The following is a 23,924-nucleotide window of genomic DNA, read 5'->3' as shown; positions in this document are numbered from 1 at the left end:
TTCTATCCAGCAAACTTGACAGATAACATGCTCTACTATTTTGGAGAAAACTAATCAAGCTAAAAGGAACTATAAAATAAATGGGTCACCATGATGACTGAACTGATTCTCAGTGGACAACTGAAAGGCAATAGTGATGTTAGAGACAGTAGCTTGAATCATAGTGGAAACTTCCAGATTTCCTTTTGTAAGCAAAGAACAGACCAACAGACCATAACAGTGCAACTTTTTTCTTCTCACATACTTCAAACACTTAATTGCCAGAAAACAAGAAATCCTTTATTACCATCCAGGATTCAGGTTTGAATAGGCAACTGCAATAACAATGGTGCAAGTAGAAGCATCATTATTTTTTTAAGTGGAAAGCTTTTCGTTTTACATTTACTGTTATGCACATTATTGATTTTCTTTTCTGGTTGTTGTTCCTTGCAGAGAGTGAATCTGTCCTTTGATTTTCCATTTTATGGCCATTTCCTACGTGAAATCACTGTGGCAACTGGGGGTAAGTGGTTTTCTACCCATTCACCCTAAATAATCTACAGTTTCACTACAGCTATTATTTTTAATTTACTTTACATTCAGGAAGGACATTTATTGAGAAAATCATTGTCTTCTATCACAAAGTCATGGGTGTAAATAAAACCTAAGAAAGAGTATAGCTATTGGAAAAAATTTTCAGCAGAAAAAAATTGTAGTTTCAATATCTTCAGCTTAGATTCATCTGTTTTCCTTCTACTTTTTTTCCTTCTTTTTTCTTGTATGCTTTAATTCATTTTTGGGAACATGGTAAGACTTCGTAAATGGGAAGGGACCCAGAAAAAGCAAAAAATATGCTTAAGGAAGTTGTTGTGGTATTTTTCTTTTCTTTTAATGTATATAATTGATTGATTTGAATATATAGACACAAACCACGTCCTGTATATTAGCTTTAATTACTTGGGTTCTCCCCCCATCTCTTTAATGCTACCTACATTGACTGGCAACTCATTTGAATTTTAAAAATAAATAGATTCAGTTTGGAATCTTTTGGTTTTATTTTTCTGCACAACTTTTGGGGGTTAGTTTCAAGATTAGCAATACCCTAGAAAGGCAATTATTGTTCTTTATACCACATCCCAGAAGTGAGAAAAAGGTAATCCTTGAGTGCTACTACCAGCGATAAGCAAAAAGCCAAAGAATATCCCTGTATTCTGAAAGAAAAACTTAAAAATGGAAGCATAAGTAAAGAATTAAGTTAAAAGAAATCCAGAGGTGGGAGGAAGTCCACAAAGTGCCCATGCCTAAAGCACCATAGACCAGAGTCCCCCTTCTTCACTGAGTTTTATTAATTGGTCTTCCAAATGGTTGGGGAGTAATGTGGATCACTACTGCTCCTATTTTAATCTGAGACTTAGCAGATATGTAGGATTCAGAATAAGATTTGTAATGATAAATATCAATAAGCTAATAGTAGTTTTTGAGTACCTACTCTGAGCAATGAATGACAAAGCTACCTCTGCCTTGGGATTATGTAGCTTACTTGATATTAGAATGAAGCAAAATGTGAGAGTTCCTTAGAAAATACAAATGAATGGATAAAGAAGATGTCATATATATATATATATATATATATAATGTGTGTATACATATATATACATACATATGTGTATGCATATATGTACATATATGTACACATATATACATATACACACACAATGGAATATTACTCAGCCATCAAAAGAGACGAACACCCACCATTTGCTTCGATGTGGATGGAACTGGAGGGTATTATACTGAGTGAAATAGGTCAATTGGAGAAGGACAGTCATCATATGGTTCTACTCATATGTGGAATATAAGAAATAGCGAAAGGGATTATAAGGGAAAGGAGGGAAACTGAGTGGGAAAAATCAGAGAGAGAGATAAACCAGGAGAGACTCCTAACTCTGGGAAGCAAACAAAAGGTTGCATGGAAGGGAAGGTGGGTGGGGGGGATGGGGTAACTGGGTGACAGGCAATGAGGAGGGCACTTGATGGGATGAGCACTGGGTGTTATATGTTGGCAAATTGGATTTAAATTTACAAAAATGTAAAAAAAAATACAAATCATGAAGTATGGATTTCCAGGGATTATAAAGCTCAGACATCTGTGAAAATCCTATAAGACTTTATAGAGAAATTATTGTTGAAGATCTTTCTTGAAGGACATTTCAATTTCTGTGGTTGTATAGAGAAGGAAGAGTCATTTCTAGAGTAGATACACAGGAGAAAAGGGTAAGGTATATTTGGATAGCAAATAATTGAGTTTGAGTGAAGCTGGAGGTAGGTTTACAAAAAAAAAAAGTCATAATAAGATGAGAAAAGTAGATTGAGACAATCTTATATACTGCCTCAAGAGTCAGTTTGAGTCATTAGTCCTTAACTAGCTAAGTGATGAGTTTAAGAAACTGAATCCAGACATTTGTGTAATGCTTTCAAGTATGAAAAGACTAGGGTTAGTACATATAATTGGAAGAATATTGCAATAATTTGTGTGACACATATGGAGGGCCCTGGCAGTTCTGTGGCTTCAAACAGAGAAATGATGCTGTCAGCCAAAATTATAAACTCAAGCAGAAGAGGTGGTTTTAATGCCAATGGCTTCAGTTCTGAAACTACTAAATTTTATGTAAAGAAAGGACTTAATATGGGGCACCTGGGTGGCTCAGCTGGTTAAGCATCTGACTCTTGGTTTCAGCCCAGGTCCTCATCTCAGGCTTGTGAGATCAAGGCCCCGGGTTGGGCTCTGTGCTCTGCATGGATTCCGCTTGTCCCTCTCCCTCCCCATCTGCCCTTTCCTTTCCCTCTTTCTATCAAATAAGTATATGAAACCTTTTTTTATGGGACTAACCATAAACAAAATTCATACAACAAGGACCACGTCTTTTGAGTTCTGTGTATTTCTGTGCTAGTATATTACATGGCATTTAATAACCATTGGGTTAATGTGTTGAAGGATTGAGAGAAAAAAGAAAAAGGTAAAATTGAAAGATTGCCCCTGACACCATGAATTACATTGTGTGTCTTAGCAACTTTAAAGTATGTTATAACCATGTTTTTTTATAATATGGACATTAGGCATATTTTCTGACATTTAGGTTATGTGTTCCACTGAATTTTAAAAAGTGAATTATTAATCACATTTGTTCAAAATCTATACATAGAGTGGTAAAAATATGAGCACCTTTGATATTCACCTTCTCAAATTGTTTTATCCTTAAAAGTCATGTCAGTGATTCAGCCAATATGACTAAGATTTTACTTAGCTGAGTTGGTAGGAAAAAAACCCAAATACCTATACCATCCTTACTGCTTCAAAGTGCCACTTTCCTTTGAAAAGATCCTCAAAATAAGTGAAAAGTCTGGGGTCTTGAATGATCTCTATCTTCTTTGAAGAAAACACTAATATAAAGAAACTTTTTTTCTCTACTTAAAATATACTAGCATGGAACTTGCATATATAAATCCGTTAGCCTGTTTAGAGAGGTACAGCTGAGATAATTTAGACATTTACCTGAGCTCCATCAAAATGAAGCCAAAATCTCCTGTAAAAGTTTTCAACTAAATAAATATCCTGATTGCACTTTTATCATTCATTTATTCAATCAGTGTGAGTCCCTACTGTGTGAAAGGCACAGTATGTGATATTTCTCTGTATGCAAAGAAGAATACATTATAGGTCCTATTTTAGAGCTTAGAATCCAGGAAGAGGAAGGAGTATATGACCAAGTGTAAGAGGCTCACTGTAAATGCTGGTGGAGCAGAAAGAGGAGACCATTCCTGTTGGGCCAATCAAGAACAGGAGATTTTGGATGCTGAACTAAGGGACAGGGCTGAACCTATAGTGAACATATCTGGAGAGCTTTCAAGTACATCTGTTTATTCAGAATGGAGGGTTGGAGTTAAAGTCTAGTGAGGGGAGATGGGAAGAGTGATGTAAAATACCTTGAGCATTATAAATGTGCATGATGTCCAGCAGGTATCAGGGGTTTTTGAATAGAGAGCAGATCTGGCCTGTGCTGGCAGTGGAGGGTGGGGTAAGGTGAGGGAAGTGGATGCAAAGAAGGCCATTAGCAGCCAGGCTTTGAGTGTTTCCGTATGGCCTGCAGTATCTTAACCAGGCTGGGTACAGTGAAGACAGAGAAGGAGCCAGTGCAAAACACATTGTTGAGTTCTTCAATCATTGTGGTTGCAAAGATTTCTAGGCAAAAGGATCCGTTAGGATGTGGTGAGTAAAGCTAAGAACAGCTTAAAAGGGGACTTGGGAACAGATTTTTGATGGATCTCTTCTGTGATTGACTAGGTGTGATAGGCAGATGGACTCATCTGACAAGTGCTCATCACATTAGAAAGCTTGAAATGTTATTAACCATGAATGGCTTGGGAGAAAAGTAGAAATCACAAGTGAGATTAAATCAAGTTGACTGCAGTCTATTATAAATAGACTGGAGACTGGGATTTTTAAGTAGGGACACATGAGTGTCTGGGAAACGGAAATGAATATTCTATTGACTGTCAGTTCTCTTCGACTGTGTCTACAGATTTGTCTTGAACTTGTTTTTACATTGGATTTAGGGAAAAGAAAGTGAAATGTGAAAGTGGATATTTGAAACCACAATCTCCATTCCTACCACACTGTTTTTCCATTTCACATGCCTCCTTAAAATCTAGCCTCCATCCCTCTTCTCTTTTTCTTTATAGATACAAATTTCTTTACGACTGAAGTGACCTCAAAGATGTCTTGTGTTACTGCTAAGATCAACACCATTTCAAAACAGAAAATAGTTTTTAAAAAGACATCTACATAATTTATTGTGACCCATTTTGTATTTAAATATACACATTGTATTATGAATACACTTAAGTTTATAGTTAAAAATGTAAATATTTGGCCATTTATTTATAAATTATAAAAACTGAATGTTTGTTAAGCATTTTAATCTTCAAAAGCTTCAATCATCCATACAAATAATGCACAAAATGAATTGGAAATACCATCTTATTTTCTGGTTCACTGGTAACAGAATCTGAGAACATTCATTTATCTTTTTATTTAAAAGATACTTCAGAATACAAATATTCCAGGCATTAAAAAAACTAGTACTCTGTGCATCTCATAAAACTATTTCCATTAATGGCACCACTAAGCTGTGTTCTTTGCATATCACACTACCTTCATTTTCTTGCTATATGAATACCCTAATTGGTTCTTTTTCATTATTAGGCTGCTAAGGTGATCTTTTAAATGTTTCAAAAAAGTAGATTTAAGCATGAGGATTTGATTTTTAATTCCTGTGGCCATCACTTATAATGTTAATTTTTTCATGAACCCATCATGAGTACATATAACTACAATGAGAGAAAAGGTGGGGATGGTAAGTGATACTTTAAATAATGAGGAAGAGAAAGGATGACAATATCCAGATAATTCTGGCCCCAGATTTAAGTATGGAAGATGCTGGTTTGTAATTAAAATTGTGTGTAGAATTGCAGGCAGTTGTGCATGAGATTAGGAATCAAAGTTGACATAAATTAAAAAGATAATGATCAACATGCATTACTCACCTTGAGTGTATGAAGGATTTGCCCTCCTTCCCTTCTACATGATTTTCTAATTAGATGTTTAATTAAAAAAAAACTGTTTAGAATATTTTCTCAGAGTATAAAAACACTTTTATTCACACATCTCTGTTTTCTTTTTCTAGTTTTTTTTATATAATTGACATATAGAACTGATTAAATGTAAGGTGTTGAATTTTAGATCTATTTTATTTCATTTGCCATATGGTAACTAATAAAATATAAAATGTTCATTAAGTAATCAGTATTTAAGGTCGAGAAATCAGTGTGTGGCATTAGAAAAGTCAAAAGACAGAAGTAAAATATGTTTTCCTTCTTTCCCTGTCTCTAATCCACTCATTTCCCTCCCAAGAAAAAAACAGCCATCACTCTTTGGCTAAATTTGGTTAAATTTAAATTTAGAGTAATTCTCTAAATTTGGTCTATAATCATTTGGGTTTTTTTTTCACTTTAAGTCCCCAATAAGAGAGATTAAAACAAAAAAGTAGTGCATTTTATTTTGATTGGACTTTCCAGAATTATATTAGCAAATCTTCCAGCTTCTTTTTTGTTCTCACTTTCAAATAGTAATGTTTTAATTGTAGTCCCAAATAATATTTCATGCTCTTTAGAGAGACTTGATTAATAACAGTTATAAAAGGCTTTTTAACAGTGGAAGAGAGTTAGTTATTACTCATGATGATTGATTTATAAATACCAACCCCGTTGTCTTTCAAGTGTATAACCTCATAGAACAGAACAGAATGCATCAACTGTCTGAATCTAGTGAAAAAATGAACTGAATTACTTTGACTATTATTATTATTATTACTATTAAGACAAAACAAGTTGTGAGTGTCTTGATATCTGATGCATGAAGGGAAGGTAGTGACGGGATAGATGCTGGACATAAGTAAAGCCATCTGATTTGGTTCACTAATTTAATGTAACAAACAAGGTCTCAAGGATTCCTGAACAGAGAGATAATATTGTTTTGTGATATCTGCTTTGTTATATCTAGATGATTCTCTGAGAAATACCTCTGAACACCTGAGTTTTTCTTAGCAGCCCTCCTAGATGATTGACTATTCCCCAAACTGTCTAGTGGCCAGAAGTAAATTGAGCAGATTCACCAACATTGCTACATTTCTTTTCATTGTGCCTTTAGGAACTGCATGTTCACAAGCCTCTTTATTTCTCTTGTGTATTGACACATCACATTCCCTTAGCACTGGCTCCTTGGGACTGGGGGTAAGTGTGGTTAGAGATTAGACAATGGGAGAGGGGCCATCCAGGAGATCGACTCCATTCAATAGGAATGAGCAAGAAAAATACGAGAAGCAGAAATATGGGCAGAACAAAGATAGAAAATTCTAGAAAAACAAAATGGAGAGGACCATTAATGCATGGTAGTTAAGTAATGATTGGGGACAGGAATGGGGAATGTTTATCAGCTGGGAAGAGTCTAGACAAAAAAGCACATTCTCCAGATTTAGGACCTTCCTTTGCCATGACAGCCACAGAGGAGTCTACCCATTGCTAGTGCTTAGACATTCACCTAGGAACATTTGCCTCTGGAAAGCACCATTTATCCCCTTGGGGATCCAGGCTTTATTTGAAACATTGGCAACAAGTAATTTGCTTGCATCCTGTCCTAGTCACTTCATCAATAATTCAGAAAAATAACAATATTGCACAGATGCTCAAATACATCACTCAGTTGAAAACAAAGGGAGTCTAGGTAACTAATTAATAAAGTAGCAGTTCACAGCAGCTGGTCTAACATTGTCCGATCCTGGAAAAGACGGGGAATACATACTAAGCACTGCAGGATTGACTTTGGACCCCAGCCATTTCAAGAATAAATTCAGAAAAGCTCTCTTAACTCCTACTGAAGCCAGCAATTGAAATTCAGTTTTTTTGGAGAAGCGTCTAGCATCTAGCTTAAGATAAATATCTTAAATCAAATCAAATATGGGTTTGATCAAAATATATAGGTTTATAAGTCAAACTAGGCATAGCTGTTGTAATCTTTAGCAAATTTCTTTCTCTCATGCACCTTAATTTTTCAATCTATAAAATAGCATACTAAAAGTATTTAGCTCAGAAAGACTTTTGTTCAAGATTAAATTAACTAGTAATCTGTTATTGATACCTATTTCATAGAAAATACTAATTAATAGCATATATTATTACTATACTTCTATATATATGTAATTTTTCTCTTTTATCCTTTTCAAAAATACTTCATAAAGCTGTGCTTGCTTATTAAAATAGTTTGTCTATTATTTGATGACATTATCCATATCTCAGAGAATGTTTGGGGACTTAATTTGTCATTATCTCTAACCACTTCTTTTAAAGGCTGGCTCACCCATTTATGAGTGGGAGGTATAAAGGGTCTAGATGACTTGGGATGTCCTCTTTGTCAGCATAGGCAGATCTGTCATCTTTAACTACTGTGCAGACACTCCTCTAAAGACCTCCCAATGCTGACATTCTATGACTCTGACTGTCTGAATGTCTCACAAAATTTAGCAATTTTGCAACACACGGCAGAAGAATCATGAAATGTTTCTCTAATTGTGGTATCATAGGCTACAGCTGGATAAGAGGCATTATTATAATCAGCAGACCACACATATCATGCTTCCTATTCTACCCTTTGTATGACAAGAATTTTAAGGACAAGTCATCAAAACATAAAGTTAGTTATGGCTAACTGATGGGGATGGGAGGTGGACATTCCCCCCAGCAGCATCCAGATTGCCTTTTATAGACTTGAGATTCACTAAATTGCAAATAATCCAACTTGAAAATGTATTGAAGACCCAACCACAAATGCAAAACTAAATATATGTCTTCTTAAGTTTATGTGTGATGTTTTGCCTTTGAATAAGGAGACAGATTTCTTTATGTGTATCCATTATTTCAATGCTAACCATTATTTTCAGGATCTTTTCTTGTTTTTTAATACTTCATAGAAACCCGGTAGGTGTAATGTGAAAACAGCTCAAAATGTTGTTCTCACTTCAACTGATACAGCTCTGAGGCTGAAACATAATATTAAAAAATAATAATTCTAAATGTTTTTTTGGCTATTTCTAATGGAGTTTGATGGGTTAAGATTACATTGTTGGTGTGACTAGCTAGAGGGCTATAGAGATATTTTCATTTAATCTGCTTGGATTATTGTTCAAATGAGAGGTTTCTGCTGAAGGCAAAGAAGATAAAAAAACACTTTTTAATTGGTTCATTGCCAATTTCCACAGCTACTTTAAAAAGCAAGCATCATTTTAGTTAATAACTTGCAGAGAGAATCCATAGCACTTTTAGATTGCTCTAGAAAAAAATAGAAAATTAGAAGAATTTGGAACATCTAGAATTTGCAAAAAATAAGTATTACATAAGTGTTAAAGAGTAAAAACTCTTTAAACATTTTTAATTGTAGTAAAATATAAATAGCATATGATTTACCATTTATGGGTTTGCTATTTATAAAGTTTTAGTCTTTGAGCTCAGCTCGGACTTTATTTTTCCTCCTGGTTCTTCTTTTTTTTTTTTTTTTTTCTTTAAATTGGTGATTCTTTAAGTAACTTATCAGATTCCTCCAAAATGCATTCAAAACACAGCTGATCCCCAAAACTTTACACTAGTGTGCTCTTGTAAGCAGTGTTTACTATTCTCTGTTTTTACTTTTCTGGTTCTCAATAATTAGAGATTATCTTGGAGAAATTTTTAAAGCTATTTTTTTAGCATCAGATAAAATCTAATAAAACTGATTGTATAATTTGGAAATTATTGAGTACTCCTAATGTGTATACAGTTTTAAAAAATAAGACTTATAAGATATTATGTAGCTAAAAATTAACGTTATATGACGATGTGTTAACGTAAAGAATGCTTATGATGATCATCAAGATATAAAATTTTAATTATGTATAATAGTATTTATTTTAAATAAATAAATGCAAATAAAATGGAAAGTAAAGCAATGCTAGGTGTTTTTTTTTTTTTTTTGCAATGGTGGTTATTTTTCTATTTCCAAGTTTCCAAATGTTAAGTTGAAAATTAAGATCATATTTCAATCCTTGTATTTATTGTTATAAAAAGTAAATAGGAGTCTGACTTCTTTTCAATACAGATGACTACCAATTTATTTTAACACTATTTTTTATATTTGTCCCACTGATATATAATGCTATTGCAAAAGTTTTATTTTCCATAGGATATGAAGTACATTATGTGGATTAAGCTAATTTCTTCTATCATAAATATAAAATACACTGGAAGAAAACTAGAGAAAATTACTTTGTAATCCTGGAATTGGAAATATTTTTACTAAGAATAATACAAACCCCTGGGGCTTGTGGGTGGCTCAGTCGGTTAAGCATCTAACTCTTGGTTTCAGCTCAGGTTATGATCTCAGGGTAGTGAGGTCAAGCCCCACTTTGGGCTCTGTACTCAGGGCACAGTCAACTTGAGATTCTTTCCTCCTCCTTCTCCCTCCCTCTGCTTCTTCCTTTCTGTTCCTCCTCCTCATTCATGCACTATCACTCTCTCTCTCCCTTTAAAAAAATAATAATACAAAACCCAGAAACCATAAAAGAAAATATCAATAAAACTGCATGTTAAAATTTGCATATATTGAAAATGCATGGCATTTAAACATCAAAAATTAAGAAAAAGGAAATGAAAACCTAGAAAAATATTTGCAGCATACATGACAGCCAACTTTTCTCTAAATTGAAACCTATTTTAGGGGATCCCTGGGTGGCTCAGCGGTTTGGCACCTTCCTTTGGCCCAGGGCATGATCCTGGAGACCCGGAATCGAGTCCCACGTCAGGCTCCCTGCATGGAGCCTGCTTCTCCCTCTCCCTCTCTCTCTCTCTCTCTCTCTCTCTCTCGAATAAATAAATAAAATTAAAAAACAACCTATTTCAAAATAAAAAAATATTTTGAAGAAAGGAATCACAAGTGGCTATTAAACAAGGAACAATATGTAATCTTACTTCAAGTAAGAGAAATACAAATTAAAACTATAATGATATATTATTTCCACTCATGTGGCTTGAAAAGATTTTAAAAGATCAAGTTAGATAAATCAAAAAGTTTTCTTAGGCTATGGATAAAATGTACTCTTAAGCATTTCTGGTGTTATCTATTAAAATATAAAATGTATAACTAAATACGTTTAACTAAAACGTATATGAAATACGTAATACTAAAACATAAAACGTCATTTCTACTTTTAAAAATGTGTCATGGGAGGTCCACTCCCACATAATGGACTAATGTATAAAGACATATATTGCCAAAGATTGGAAACAACCTAAGTATCTATCAATAAAAATGTTTATGTTAGGGACAGATGAACTAAATGATTGAATGGCGTACCATGGGATTTTTAAACAGAATGAGATCATTCTCCATGACTTAGAGAAAAAAGCAAAGTGCAGAAGTGTCACACAATATATGTATGTGTAGGCATGTATATATTTACAAACATAAACTACCACTGAAATGATTTGGAAGAATGTATATATGCTTTAAAGTGCGTAGAAAATTTAGAAGGATATACAAGAAACTATTAATAGTACTTATCCTTAAAGAGGAGAATTAGTGAATTGCTGGAGACCAAGAATACGAAAGGAGAATGATTTTCACAATCATTTTGCATTTCAAATCATTACTATGTGCACGTATTACCCTTTCAAACACCACTGATATTTAAAATTCTTATTGGTAAGAAACTATAGGTAAAAATTTGTGCAGGGCATGTATTTCTTTTCATGTAGTATAATCATGTATCTCTCAAACAAAATGAAAAATTAAAGAGTATACAGTGTAAAGTGTTTTTCATTATTTTAATTCAAAATTTCTTATGTTTTAGAGTTTCAGGTAGTGGTAATTATTCATGAAATTGCCATTTTGCTAAGAATATTTTTTCATTGTTAAAGGATTTATCAATGCCATCCTAAAATATAGAAACTACAACTCTTTTAATATCTCAGAATAAACCTGAGTTAATATCAAATTGTTGAATATGGCAGTGAAAGGAGAGCAGAAAGAATTTTAGTGATTTTTGATTTATGTGTTATTGTGATATTAAGACTATTAGATATCTCAATCTAACTAATCAACGCATTTTTATGTTATTAGCAACTATTTGGTTAACACTGTAATAATTAGAAACTGAAAACAAATTCTGTGTACTTTCTAAGAAGAAATAAGTAAATGTAAATAGTTTGCATCTGTTATCATAAGCCTTGCAGATTTGGTACCAAGAAGCACTGGAGTTTGGGGAGCAGACCAATGAGGAAGGGGAAGTGAATTGGAAATTAGTAAGGCCAGAACTGGTGGAGTTCTTTCTGTGGCCCCGCACATTTTTATTTCAGGCTGTTGTTATGCACTGAATATCTGTGTCCCCCCATATTTCTGTGTTGAAGCTCTAACCCCCACCGTGGCTCTGTATGGAGATGGGTCCCTAAGGAAGTAATTAAGTGAGGTCATTACCGAGGGTCCTGGTCCAATGACATTAGTGCCCTTATAGGAAGAGACACCAGAAAGCTCATTCTCTCCCTGGGGACATTCAGAGGAAAGACTATGTGAAGACTTTGTGAGAAAGTGGCTGTCCACAAGCCAGGAAAAAAACCCTCACAGAAATCAAACCCGCTGGAACCTTAATCTTGGACTTTCCAGCCTCCAGAACTATGAGAAAATTAATTTCTGTTGTATAAGCCACCCAGTCTATGGTATTTTTTATGGCAGCCTGAGCCAACTAATACAGATGTCCAAAGGGCTTAGTGACTTTGAGCTTCAAGCTTAGTAGGAGCCAACTCCAGAAATACAGATTTTCTGGAACAATGTGATACTTAAGTTCTTGGCAGTGTCCTAATTCTGAGTAACCTGTCTTTTAGCCAAACTATAAGAATTGAGAGCCAGCCTCTGAGAGGCAGAAGCCTGGCTGAGTTTCAGGACTGGCTGCTTCAGGGTGGCAGGATGAGAAGGGACAGTAATATGTGCATGAAGCCAAAGCAGAGAGTCATTCTGATTTACCAAGACACTGTGGAAGGTGGGTAGATGGCTGCTTCTCAGTGAAGGCATAGGGTCAGGGACTAGTTACAGGCCAGAAGGGATGAGTTCCAAACCACAAGATTTCTCAAAAAGGATAGTCATACAGGACAGTGGATAGCTGTTGGCTGCCTTCAGTAGATACGCTGCTGCACAGAAGGAAAGACTGGCCTGATGGGATAGCTGGCAACTACCCCCATCTAGTATGTGGTCAAGAATGTGTACAAGGCGGAAACCTGGGTGACTCAGGGTTGAGCGTCTGCCTTGGGTCTGGTCATGATCCTGGGGTCCTGGGATCGAGTCCTGCATCAGGCTCCCCATGAGGAGCCTGCTTCTCCCTCTGCCTGTGTCTCTTCTCTGCTTCTCTCTCTGTGTCTCTCATGAATGAATGAAGAAAGAAAGAAGAAAGAAAGAAAGAAAGAAAGAAAGAAAGAAAGAAAGAAAGAAAGAAAGAAAGAAAGAAAGAAAGAAAGAAAGAGAAAGAAAGAAAGAATGAATCAGCAAAAAAAAAAAAAAAAAGAATGTGTACAAGGGAAGATTTCAGGACTGGCTACCGAAGGTGCTAAGAAAAACAATGATAGAAGTAAGGAATTACATCAGTTCTGTGTCTGTGGAACTATCACTATTGAGAAATATATGGCTTTTTAAATATTGTCCAAGTGGCTTTCCTTATTTCAGTGGCCAAGAAATAACTTGTCTGTTCTATGTACACACAGAATCTTTAAATTACTTGCCTTTTCTATACACATATAGATGGCACACCTTTATGGTCAAAGACAAAAGCACACATTTCTTTTTCCTCAAGAGATGATAGGTTGTTTGTACAATTGTTGGTCCTACAACATTTCTCATGCAGCTTGGCATCATTAGTACCAAGCTCTCACCTATTGGGGGAGGGAGGGAAGCTGCTATCCAATTCTGTTTGTTTTTTTTTTAATCTTATTTTCATAAACTGAACTGCAACAGTGCTTTTCAACATTTCATGCTTGGCAGGTGGCTGCCACTGAACTGATAAAACGTTAGAATGAGTAACAGACTGCCTCAGAATTACCTGGAGGTTTCTTATAAATGTGGATATCTGGGCCCTGCACCAGACCTGCTTACATGGGCCGATGCAGAATTCCTATGTGGGAGGGGCGAAGCATCAGCTACCTGCCTATGGGAGGAATGAACCAAGTAAAGGGTCTTTAAGCTGAGATTTCAGAGCATGCTCACGGTTTTTGCAGATTCTGTTTCATTTTAATTAAAAAATAGAAAAATTTTATTACATTTCACATTTCAAAATGCATGTAAGGTTTTTATTTTAATTAATTCTCATTTTGCTGGGGAGACAAGGCAAAGCTGTTGTGGGTGTTGGAGAATAAAAGCCCCATCTCGGCCCACCTCTAGGTACCCATATTCGCTACTAGATTAGACTTTGTGGCAGCAGGACCCAGAGTCTGAGCTTCATGAATTCCTCAGGGTGATTCTTGTGTTTATTGTGCTTGCTAAGGGGACAAAACACATTTTAAGAAACTCAATGCCTTTATGTAACATCTGGTCAGTGGAGACTCCCTAGTAAAAACAAACTTATAAAAATCTTTCTATTTTCACCATAGAGAAAGCAATTAGAGATTTTAGGCATAAATTCAACTATAGCTGCCTATAAACAGAGGGGAAAAAAAGTCACTACTCATCCCTAGATAGCAGATCTAATTACTTTCTTAAAATAGTTTGACAGGTCAGGATTTAAACTACAGAGCACAGAATTGCCCTTACAAGTTTCAATGTCACCTCTATTTTGTGTCTGTCCTTCAGAGTTTCTCACTGGGGACATGTACTTGTTCTTCCTTTTTTGTGGTCTGGTAGAATGTAGAGATAGTTAAAGTCTGATGTCTTTCATTCACTTTTCCCAAAGTCTGTGCTCTATAATATGATTTATTCCCACCTACACATTATTTTTCAAGTTGTTTTCTTTAGGAAATAAGGTATTTCTGCGTAGTCTCATTAGCATTTGCCCAACTCATAGCAAAGCATATGTTGACAGTCTCCTCTGAGTGTGGTGCAAATGAGAATTTTGGATGGCCTCTTCAAATTAGCACTATACTCATATGCTGTGTGGAGAAGATTTCAGAAAGGGGATAGCAGAGAAGACTTTATCTTTCCCTTCTTTCAAGGATAGGATTCAATGAGAATGTATCTGTTACAACCACCTCATTCAGATAACTCATTCTGAAAGTGAACAACATTTGCAAGTATCTCCTTGAAAAATCGAGCTAGCAGTACACCAATGCTGTAGGCAGAGAAGTGATGTAAATGCTAGTCTGAATAACGGTTGTGCCACTTCTACTTGACTTAAATTACGAGCAATAGCTTTTCTAAGATTAAAGTGTTCTATATGAGAGAGGCTTTTGTACCCTAAGTGTAAGGCAAAAGGGCATCTAAAAACAACATTTCTTCTAACTTTTAAAGGATAAGGTATAAATTCACAACAAAGAAGGAATTTTGTGAGTCTCGGTTTTGGAAAGGCAGAAATAAGAACAAAAAAATATCAAAAATATTGTTGTGGGGATTGTGATTTTATGACATACCAATCTGTTGGTTTATGTGCATAGTCCATCCTTTCCTATGCAAGTCAAACTTGCTTCCTTTTGTCCTGGCCTATTTGGGCCAGCATGAACCCCAGCATTCTATCTGGAAACCACCTATTAGATTGTAGTCTCCACTCCAACCCCCATGCTTTGATTTGAAAAAGATGTTTCCATGTATACTATTGAGCTTGAAGATATTGAAAACCTACTCAGAGAATATTTGAGGTAACTTATTTACAATAAACACAACACAAAAATGTTTGGTTTGCTGGATGGATCATGTTTAAAATTTTTGCGAATGTTTCCATGTAGTAAAAGACAATCCATTATTTTCATTCCATTTGCCTTACTCAGAGAGTAGCTTCAAGCTGATAAACATCGATATTATCCAGTGAGATATTTGTGTTTTGAGCTTGTATGTAAAACCTAGAATGATCATGCCTTCACAGGGACTTTCTAACTGTAAGTGATTTTTCTTCCTCTAATAGATCCAGTTTAAGTGTCTAGACCTTGACATTTGGCAGTTGGACACACTATCCCTGATGAAGAGCCACTTGGTAACAATGAGAAAGTAATTTCTTAACCTAATAAAGTAGATCATTTAAAACTCAGGGCAGCATATTTGCAGTGTGCTTTAAAACAAAAATAAGTAGTTTACATCTAGAAGCAGCATTTCTGTTACTGGACTTGGCTTCCATGACCTGTGTTTGTTTCATTAGACCTTTATGTTAATGATTTCTCTACGACCTCTGACATATTCCTGAATCAGTATTTTTTTTAAGATTTATTTTTTTTTTGTTTGTTTGTTTATTTAACTGGGGTGATGGGCAGAGGGAGAGAGAATCTCAAGCAGACTCCCCCACTGAACACAGAGCCCAATGTGGGGCTTAATCATGCAACCCTGAAATCATGACCTGAGCCGAAATTAACAGTTGGATGTTTAAACGACTGAGCCACCCAGGTGCCCCCCTGAACTTTTAATCAAGGATATGTTAATTATGGCATTTGGTCATACCACCCTTCTTTTTTTTTTTAAGATTTTATTTATTCATTCATGAGAGACACAGAGACAGAGGCAGAGACACAGGCAGAGGGAGAAGCAGGATCCATGCAGGGAACCTGATGTGGGACTGGATCCCGAGTCTCCAGGATCAGGCCCTGGGCTGAAGGTGACGCTAAACCGCTGAGCCACCTGGGCTGCCCTCATACCACACTTCTTGTGCCTTAACTTGAATGCTAATGAAGCACATATTAGCCTGTACAGAATGAAAGAAATGGAATAAAGACTCCTAACTCTGGGAAACGAACTAGGGGTGGTGGAAGGGGAGGAGGGCAGGGAGTGGGGGTGGATGGGTGTTGGGCGCTAAGGGGGGCACTTGACGGGATGAGCACTGGGTATGTTGGCAAATTGAACACCAATAAAAAATAAATTTATTATTAAAAAAAAGAAAAAAATGGAATATATAAATCCACATAGTATAGGCTCTGTAAATCATTATTTGTTTTTTTTTAATTAAAAAAAATATCTAAACAGCAATGGGTCAAAGACAGAAAATTTGAATACTTTTTAGCACTAAGGACCTAGGCTGTCTGGAAGTGTTTCAAATCTACTTTAACTCTGTTTCTGACAAGTCGTCCCTAAGTGCAAATTAAGGATTTCTCCTTTTGCTGCACTTCCTGAGCCAAGGCTTACTTTATATAGCTGCAATGAAGGAGCTAAATGTTTCCAATATTTATTAAATTCATTTTCAGTCAGAAATCCCAAGGCAAATGAGAATTTATAGACTTCGGTTTAAGAAGAAAGTGAAATTATGAGTCAATGAAATCTTTTTCTGGGTTGAAAAGAAATATCGAGGTTCAACATTTTAGTGAGCCTCTTGTTAATACTAGCTATTTTTTCCTACCTCTTTTGCTTTCATTTCCCTTGTAAATAGCAAGGAGCAATGCTGGACATTATTGATGAAACTATCTAAAATGCATCATCTCTGTCCCCAAGAGAGGTGGACATATACAATATACCTGTACAGGTATACTATGTATACTTAAACTATATATATATATATATATATATATATATGTATATATATACATATATATATATATACTATGTCCACTTAAAGTGGACTGCTCATGTTTACCACCTGATAGGCATCATTGATTAGTGATGCAAGCTTTATAGAGTGATATGCCTTCGGTTCAAGTCCTGCCACTGCAATTAAAAGTTTTGTGCCTTCTTTTCTTAGTTTTTTCATCTGTAAACTGGCTATTTCAGTAGCACCTACCATACAAATGGTCATGAGAATTAAATTTAATGATACATATAAAATGCATAGGACAGTCCTTGGCAAATGCTTAATACTCTAAAGGTTAGCTACTTTTTATATTTGCTAGGGGATGTATCTATTCTGTAATTTAGAAATATTCCTAACGTGTATAATTTCACCACTAAATTGTATTTGACCTTGTCTGGGGAACATGTAACCCCTGGGATGCTGGGACATGATGGGACCCAGTCCAGCATGTTCTGCCCGCAGTGGCTGATTCAGTTAGTGCTACAGCAAAACCATAAATAACACACGTCATGGGCCTTCAAGAACCTCTCACAAATAGTCAAAATAGGAAATGTTAAATTAGTTATATTCCAAGATTACCTGCTAAATTTACACACACACACACACACACACACACACACACACCATACGTTGTAAAGATACAATGAAAGCCCAGGTTTTAAAACATGATTTCTGCTGCATGTATCATGAATGGTCTTATGGAGGAAGTGGCAATTGTTTTTTTTTTAATATTTATTTATTTATTTTATGATAGACAGAGAGAGAGAGAGAGAGAGAGGCAGAGACACAGGAGGAGGGAGAAGCAGGCTCCATGCCAGGAGCCTGATGTGGGACTCAATTCCAGGACTCCACGATAGTGCCCTGGGCCAAAGGCAGGCGCTAAACCGTTGAGCCACCCAGGGATCCCCTAGGAAGTGGCATTTGATATGAATCTTGAAGCAAGAGTAGGGTTTGGGTAAACTGAAAGACCGGGGGAATAAATTGTGAGAAGAGGAAGTAGAAATGTAGATACTGTTTATGGCTCATATGGAGGGTGAGGAGTGGTCCAGTGGGTTGTGCATAAGACACATGGAGATAAGGTCAAGAAGATAGGTTAGAGACATTACATGTAAAATTTTTTTAAGAATTAGGAAAAATAAAATAAGATGAAAACAGAGAGGGAGGCAAACCATAAGAGACTCTAGGGAACACACTAAAGGTTGCTGAAGGGGAGGTGTGTGGAGGAATGGGGTAAGTGGGTGATGGGCATTAAGGAGGGCACTTGATGTGATGAGTACTGAGTGTTATATGCAACTAATGAATCATTAAATTCTACTTCTGAAACTAATAATACAGTATATGTCAACTCAAGTGAATTTAAAAAAAAAAAAAAAGAAAGTCTTTGGTATTAGAAGGTTGAACTTAACTTGGTAACCAGTATGGTGGGGTCACTGAAGGTTTGAGGGAGGAAATGATTATGTTGTTTCTTTGTTTACATTGTGAAGGATGGGTCTAGGTCATCATTTCCTGGTTAAAATACAATGGAACCTAAATTGGCCCAAGACAGAAGACTGGAAATGAGGGGGATAGTGCCTTGTCAGGACTGTCACACATGGTGGCTAATTGAGAGTGAAAGAGAGCCCAGAAGAAAATTGCAGTTAAGTGATAGAAGAATAACAGGATAAATAGCAGTCTGATACATTCTGTGAGAGAATGTGTACCACCTTTATGTTTAATGGCCTCCACCTTGACTTGGTAAAGATGAAAATGAGCATTGGATCGTATAACCATGGGTTTTTTGTTTTGTTTTTTTGTATTTCGTTTTTTTTTTGGGGGGGGGTATTTTTCGAGACCGTTTTGCATTTGGGTAAAGAGAGCAGCCTGCAGTTACCTTGACTTGAACACCCTGGTAAACTGTGAGATTTGTGTAGTAGCCTTGCTTTGGGCACAGCTGAGTGTTAGGGAAATTGGCTCACCACAAGCAAAGCCAAGCCTTCACTACTGGGTAGGCCAGATGACCTAAGTGCTGGGTCCCTGGTGCCCACAGACGTAAATGGTGGTTCATTTCCCAGGCTTATACCACTTTTTAGGACTATGGCAGGAAAATTAAATAGTAAACAGGAAAAAAAGTGTCTATGTGTATTCTGGGCATCAGGTTACTGTTTAAAGTTCTGGCATAATTTCTACCAAAATCAAGTCACAGGAGCTGTGTTTTACAGGAAATAAAGCAAAAGGCAAAATACATCACTGTCAGGTTTGCTAGCAAAAACAATGGAGGGTTTAGGAAGTCATAGAAATCCAAGCATGAAGTGGCCCTGGTAATGAACAGAATTAATGAAGTAGATGAAGGGAAAATATGCAGAAAGTTGGATTTTGCAGTTCTGTTTCCATGTCCTAGAGACAATGCCATCTTTGTTCATTCGTCTCACTGGTTCACTGTTCCTTGTTTACACTAAGGAAATGTACTATTTTAACAATAACTAATGCCTTGATAGAGCTACCCATTAGCAAGGTAAACAGAGTTAGTAAGGTGGTGAAATTCTGGAGCTCTAGATCTTCTAGAATATATGTGAATATCCCATAAATGTTATGTACATGTTACACATTGAAAACTGAGTGACTTTGGTGTAAACTGTCATTATTTTGCTATTTTATTGGAACCCCCCAAAATAATTCCATCAGAGGATATATTCTAACAGGTAAAGTTTCACCACATGTTAAGAGCTGATGAGGCATATCTTAAGTAATATTAGGAGTATTGTGAGTATGGTATGCCACTTGTACAATTTCTAATATGAAGAATTTTTTCCTAAGATATTCAATCAAAAAAACAAAACAAAACAAAACAACAACAAAAAAGATATTCAATGTCTAATGAATAAAACTTCATATATGGTGTCCTGAGGCAATAGGTAATAAATCATTTTGCTACGTGGGTTGCAGTCAGGATGAATGTGGACTTGTGAACTTCATCTTTGCCAGCTCCTCTATGTTTTACAATATCTGTGTACAGATATGTCCAGCCCAGAAGTTTCGGGGGCTTCTGTTGATGCACATATCCATCAGGATTCTGAGCATCTCTGTGTTGAGTCCCCGCAGAAACCTTAAAGCCAATACTGAATTCAACACCCCATACCTCCTCTACCATCCCCAGATCACCCCTTCATCTATGTTCCTTCCTCCAGGAACCAAGCACCACCTACTATTTTGTCCAGATCTGAAATATTTCTATCATTCTTGACTTCTCTCTTCTCACAAACTCACTCTTACATCTAATAATTATCAAGTCTTGGACAGTTGTATTTTTTTTAAAGATTCTAATTATTTATTTCTGAGAGAGTGTGAGCATGAGCAGGGGGTAGCAGCAGAGGATGAAGAAAAAGCAGACTCCCCACTGAGCAGGGAGTCTGACACAGGCTCCATCCCAGGACCCTGAGGTCATGACCTGAGCTGAAGGCAGACACTTAACCAACTGAACCACCCAGATGCCCCAGACAATTGTACTTTTTAATCTTTCTCTAATGCAACAACTTTTCCACATATTTTCTGTTTTCATGGCTTAACCTCAACCTTCCCTCTCACACTTGAGTTTTGGCCATTCTTAAATGCCTTTGGGTTCCAATAACCTGGTCCCCTTATTTCAGACCCTGTTACATGCTTCTCCTTCTCGAGTTCCTTACCTGCATTATCCATGCTGGTCATTCAGGTCTCAGCTTGGTGCATTTCTTCACAGAAGCCATCCCTCACCTCCCAAGACTGAGATGTGTGTTCCTCCACCATTCCCTCCACACCTGTCTTTGCTTCCTGTTTGTGGAACATTCATTCCTCTGTACTGCAGTCCTCTGCCTTCCTTCTCTTCCACTCACCTCCAAGCCTCCGAGGGTATGGTTGTCAGCCCAGTGTCTAGCCAGTGCCTGTTATAATAAAGACTGTTAAATATTTCCTGAATAAGTGCATGAATTAGTGTTATAACTTCAACCACAATATTAGACAAATACTAAGTAAAACTTCCTTTTAACATCTATTATATTCTAGAGAATTTAACACAAGGATAACTTTATGAGTGCTTTTCTATGAATAGGTGTCTTTTCAGATTGTAGTTCTATAATATACTATGGAATGCAGTATATGTAATTGAGGAGCAGTGCTTTTAGCATTAAAATTAAGCCTCAAATTGATCCTATGATAAAAAAATCAAAACATTTTTTTACTTTAAGCTCTATCCAAAAGCCAATTTTTCATAATCTGTAACAGCTCAGTTAATGCTTACTTTTTTGGCCTCTGGCTTTTAAAACAAAGACTACAATTTACCTAGGTAAGTATTTTTATAAATTCTCTAGTATTAACAGTGCTTGATGCATAGTAAGTGCTCAGTAAATACTGGTTAGATGGAAATGACCAGAAAAGTATTAAAAACTTAGAAAGATGTTAAAAATGCTTATGAGATATTCAAATTCTGGATATGGTTTTTATATACAGCCTCACAGAAATTGAATTTTTTTTTTCAGAAATTGATTTTTGACAAGGTTGGGAAGTGAGTCTCAGCTTTTAAAAAAAAACATTCAATATCCATGGTAGGCTGAATTATGACCACCCAAATACCAGTTTCTAATTCCTCAGAACCAGCAAATGCTACCTTATAAGGAAAGAAAAAGTCTTTGCAGGTGTGATTAAGTTAAAGAGTCTTAATAGGAAGATTATCTTGCATTATCAGGATGAGCCCCAAACACAATCACAAATGTCTTAGAAGAGGAAAGTAGAGGGAGATTTCATAGACAGAAAAGGCCAGCAATATGACCACAGAAACAGAGATTGGAGTGATGTGGTCACAAGTTAAGGAATGTTAGAGTCACCAGCAGCTGGAAGAGGCAAGGAACAGGTTCTCCTCAAGAGCCCCCAGAAGAAGCATAGCTCTGCTGGCACCTGAATTCAGCCCAACAGCATTGATTTAGGAGTTGGGCCTCTGGAGCTGTATAAGAACAAATTTCTGTTGTTTTAAGCCATTGAGTTTGTGGAAATTTATTATAGCCAGTTTTAGGAAACCAATACAATGTCCATGTGATCACTTCTTATAATGTATAAACCTGAATTTGTAACTACATGACTGAAACAAATGAATCTAGGAATATAAAACAGATACTTCATTGGCTTCAGCTTCCTTTTATAGAATAACTTCATGAATAAAAAGAAATCATCATATTTATTCTGGTTTTCTTCTCTTTCCTCATTCTTTGTATTAGACAATAATTGAGGAGAGTGTATGAGAATATCAATAGATTACAGAATGTGAAACTATACTGTTTCTTTGACTCTGTGTCTCTTTTCCAAAAACTTTGTATAGGCAAATTAGATTTTCATAGAGGATTTGTCATCCTTGCTAAACTTCATGAGCTTTGATTCCCTCGACACAGATATTCATAGTCATAGGAATCTTTGGTTATCCACATATGATCCCCCATGTGCAGGAATGTTATTTGTTTAGTTAAGGAAATAAACTAGTTTTATTTTACATTTATCTTATAATTAATTATTATAAAATGAAATTTTTAAAGCACATAAAAGAACATAGGTTAAAACAATTGGACAAAAAAACTCTGCTTTTATTTTTTTTAAGTTTTTATTTATTTATTCATGAGAGATACACACACAGAGAGAGAGAGAGAGAGAGAGAGAGAGAAGCAGAGACACAGGCAGAGGAAGAAGCAGGCTCCATGCAGGGTGCCCGACATGGAACTCGATCTCGGGTCTCCAGGATCAGGCCCTGGGCTGAAGGCGGCACTAAACCACTGAGCCACCGGGGCTGCCCAAAACTCTGCTTTTAAATTAATGTCAAGCCGTTCTATATGTACTGGCTTATTCTGCTTATTTCCGCAAATTAACTGGAAACAGCAAAAATGGCATGGACAGAAATTTATATTCTGTTATACATGGAGAAGCTATGGATGTACTGGGATAAAACCTAGAAGCAAAGCAAAAAAAGAATATTTTTCTATCTTTAAATCTTCTGTAAATGAAGTCTTCATCTGTTGCTTAATTAACCATTGGATTTTTAGCTGAAGAAAAGGAACATAGTACCTTGTGCATTCATGAAAACAATTTGGATATAGTCTAAAAGATTGAGATCATCCTCAGCATCAAATTGTTCCAATTACAGAACAATACAGAAGGTTTATGAATTACTTCTTTAACTCTGGCATGTCTGAAGACACAGACAGTAAGCAACCTACCCAAGGCTGCACACAGAGATTCCGCTAAGACTAAAACTCACGTGGGTTTAATTTTCTGTTCAGTCTTAGACCAGAGTTTTCTATTGCATCTCTGTCACGGATTGTGCCTTCAAAGTGATTCATGCAAGAAATCCTATGCCTGGAAGTGATGGAAGACTTTGGGCTGCCTCATGACTGCGATTCTTTTACTGCCCTCATCAAAGTACAGTAGCATTGTTTCCATGGGAAGTTGCAAAGACTCTGATGTGGTTTTATGTACATACTAACTTAGAACGGCAGAGGGTTTATCTGTAAGGGTTAGTATGAACTTGAGCTTTTCCTTTCTGTTCCTTTTCTCTCTAAAAGGATACCAGGTCTGAAGGGTAGACATTTGATTAAATATTCTAGGAAAAAAAATCTTTCACATTAGAAATTGTACAATTGA

The 23,924-nt window shown here is 36.1% G+C and overlaps 1 protein-coding gene across 3 annotated transcripts in view; it reads left to right on the top strand.

Annotated features, from left to right (window-relative positions):
• Positions 1 to 23,924, top strand: part of PLXDC2 (plexin domain containing 2) — a 510,688-nt gene that overhangs the window by 295,403 nt on the left and 191,361 nt on the right. For all 3 annotated transcript variants that reach the window (XM_072825456.1, XM_072825454.1, XM_072825455.1), the window contains one exon: positions 433 to 502. In XM_072825456.1, the coding sequence (XP_072681557.1) occupies positions 433 to 502 (70 nt within the window). The remainder of the gene's footprint in view (positions 1 to 432; positions 503 to 23,924) is intronic.

The sequence above is a fragment of the Canis lupus genome, chromosome 5 (assembly GCF_048164855.1).
Source record: "Canis lupus baileyi chromosome 5, mCanLup2.hap1, whole genome shotgun sequence".
NCBI lineage: Eukaryota > Metazoa > Chordata > Mammalia > Carnivora > Canidae > Canis > Canis lupus.
The sequence above is the reverse complement of the archived record's forward strand: the minus strand, read 5'-3'. Positions and strand labels throughout refer to the sequence as shown.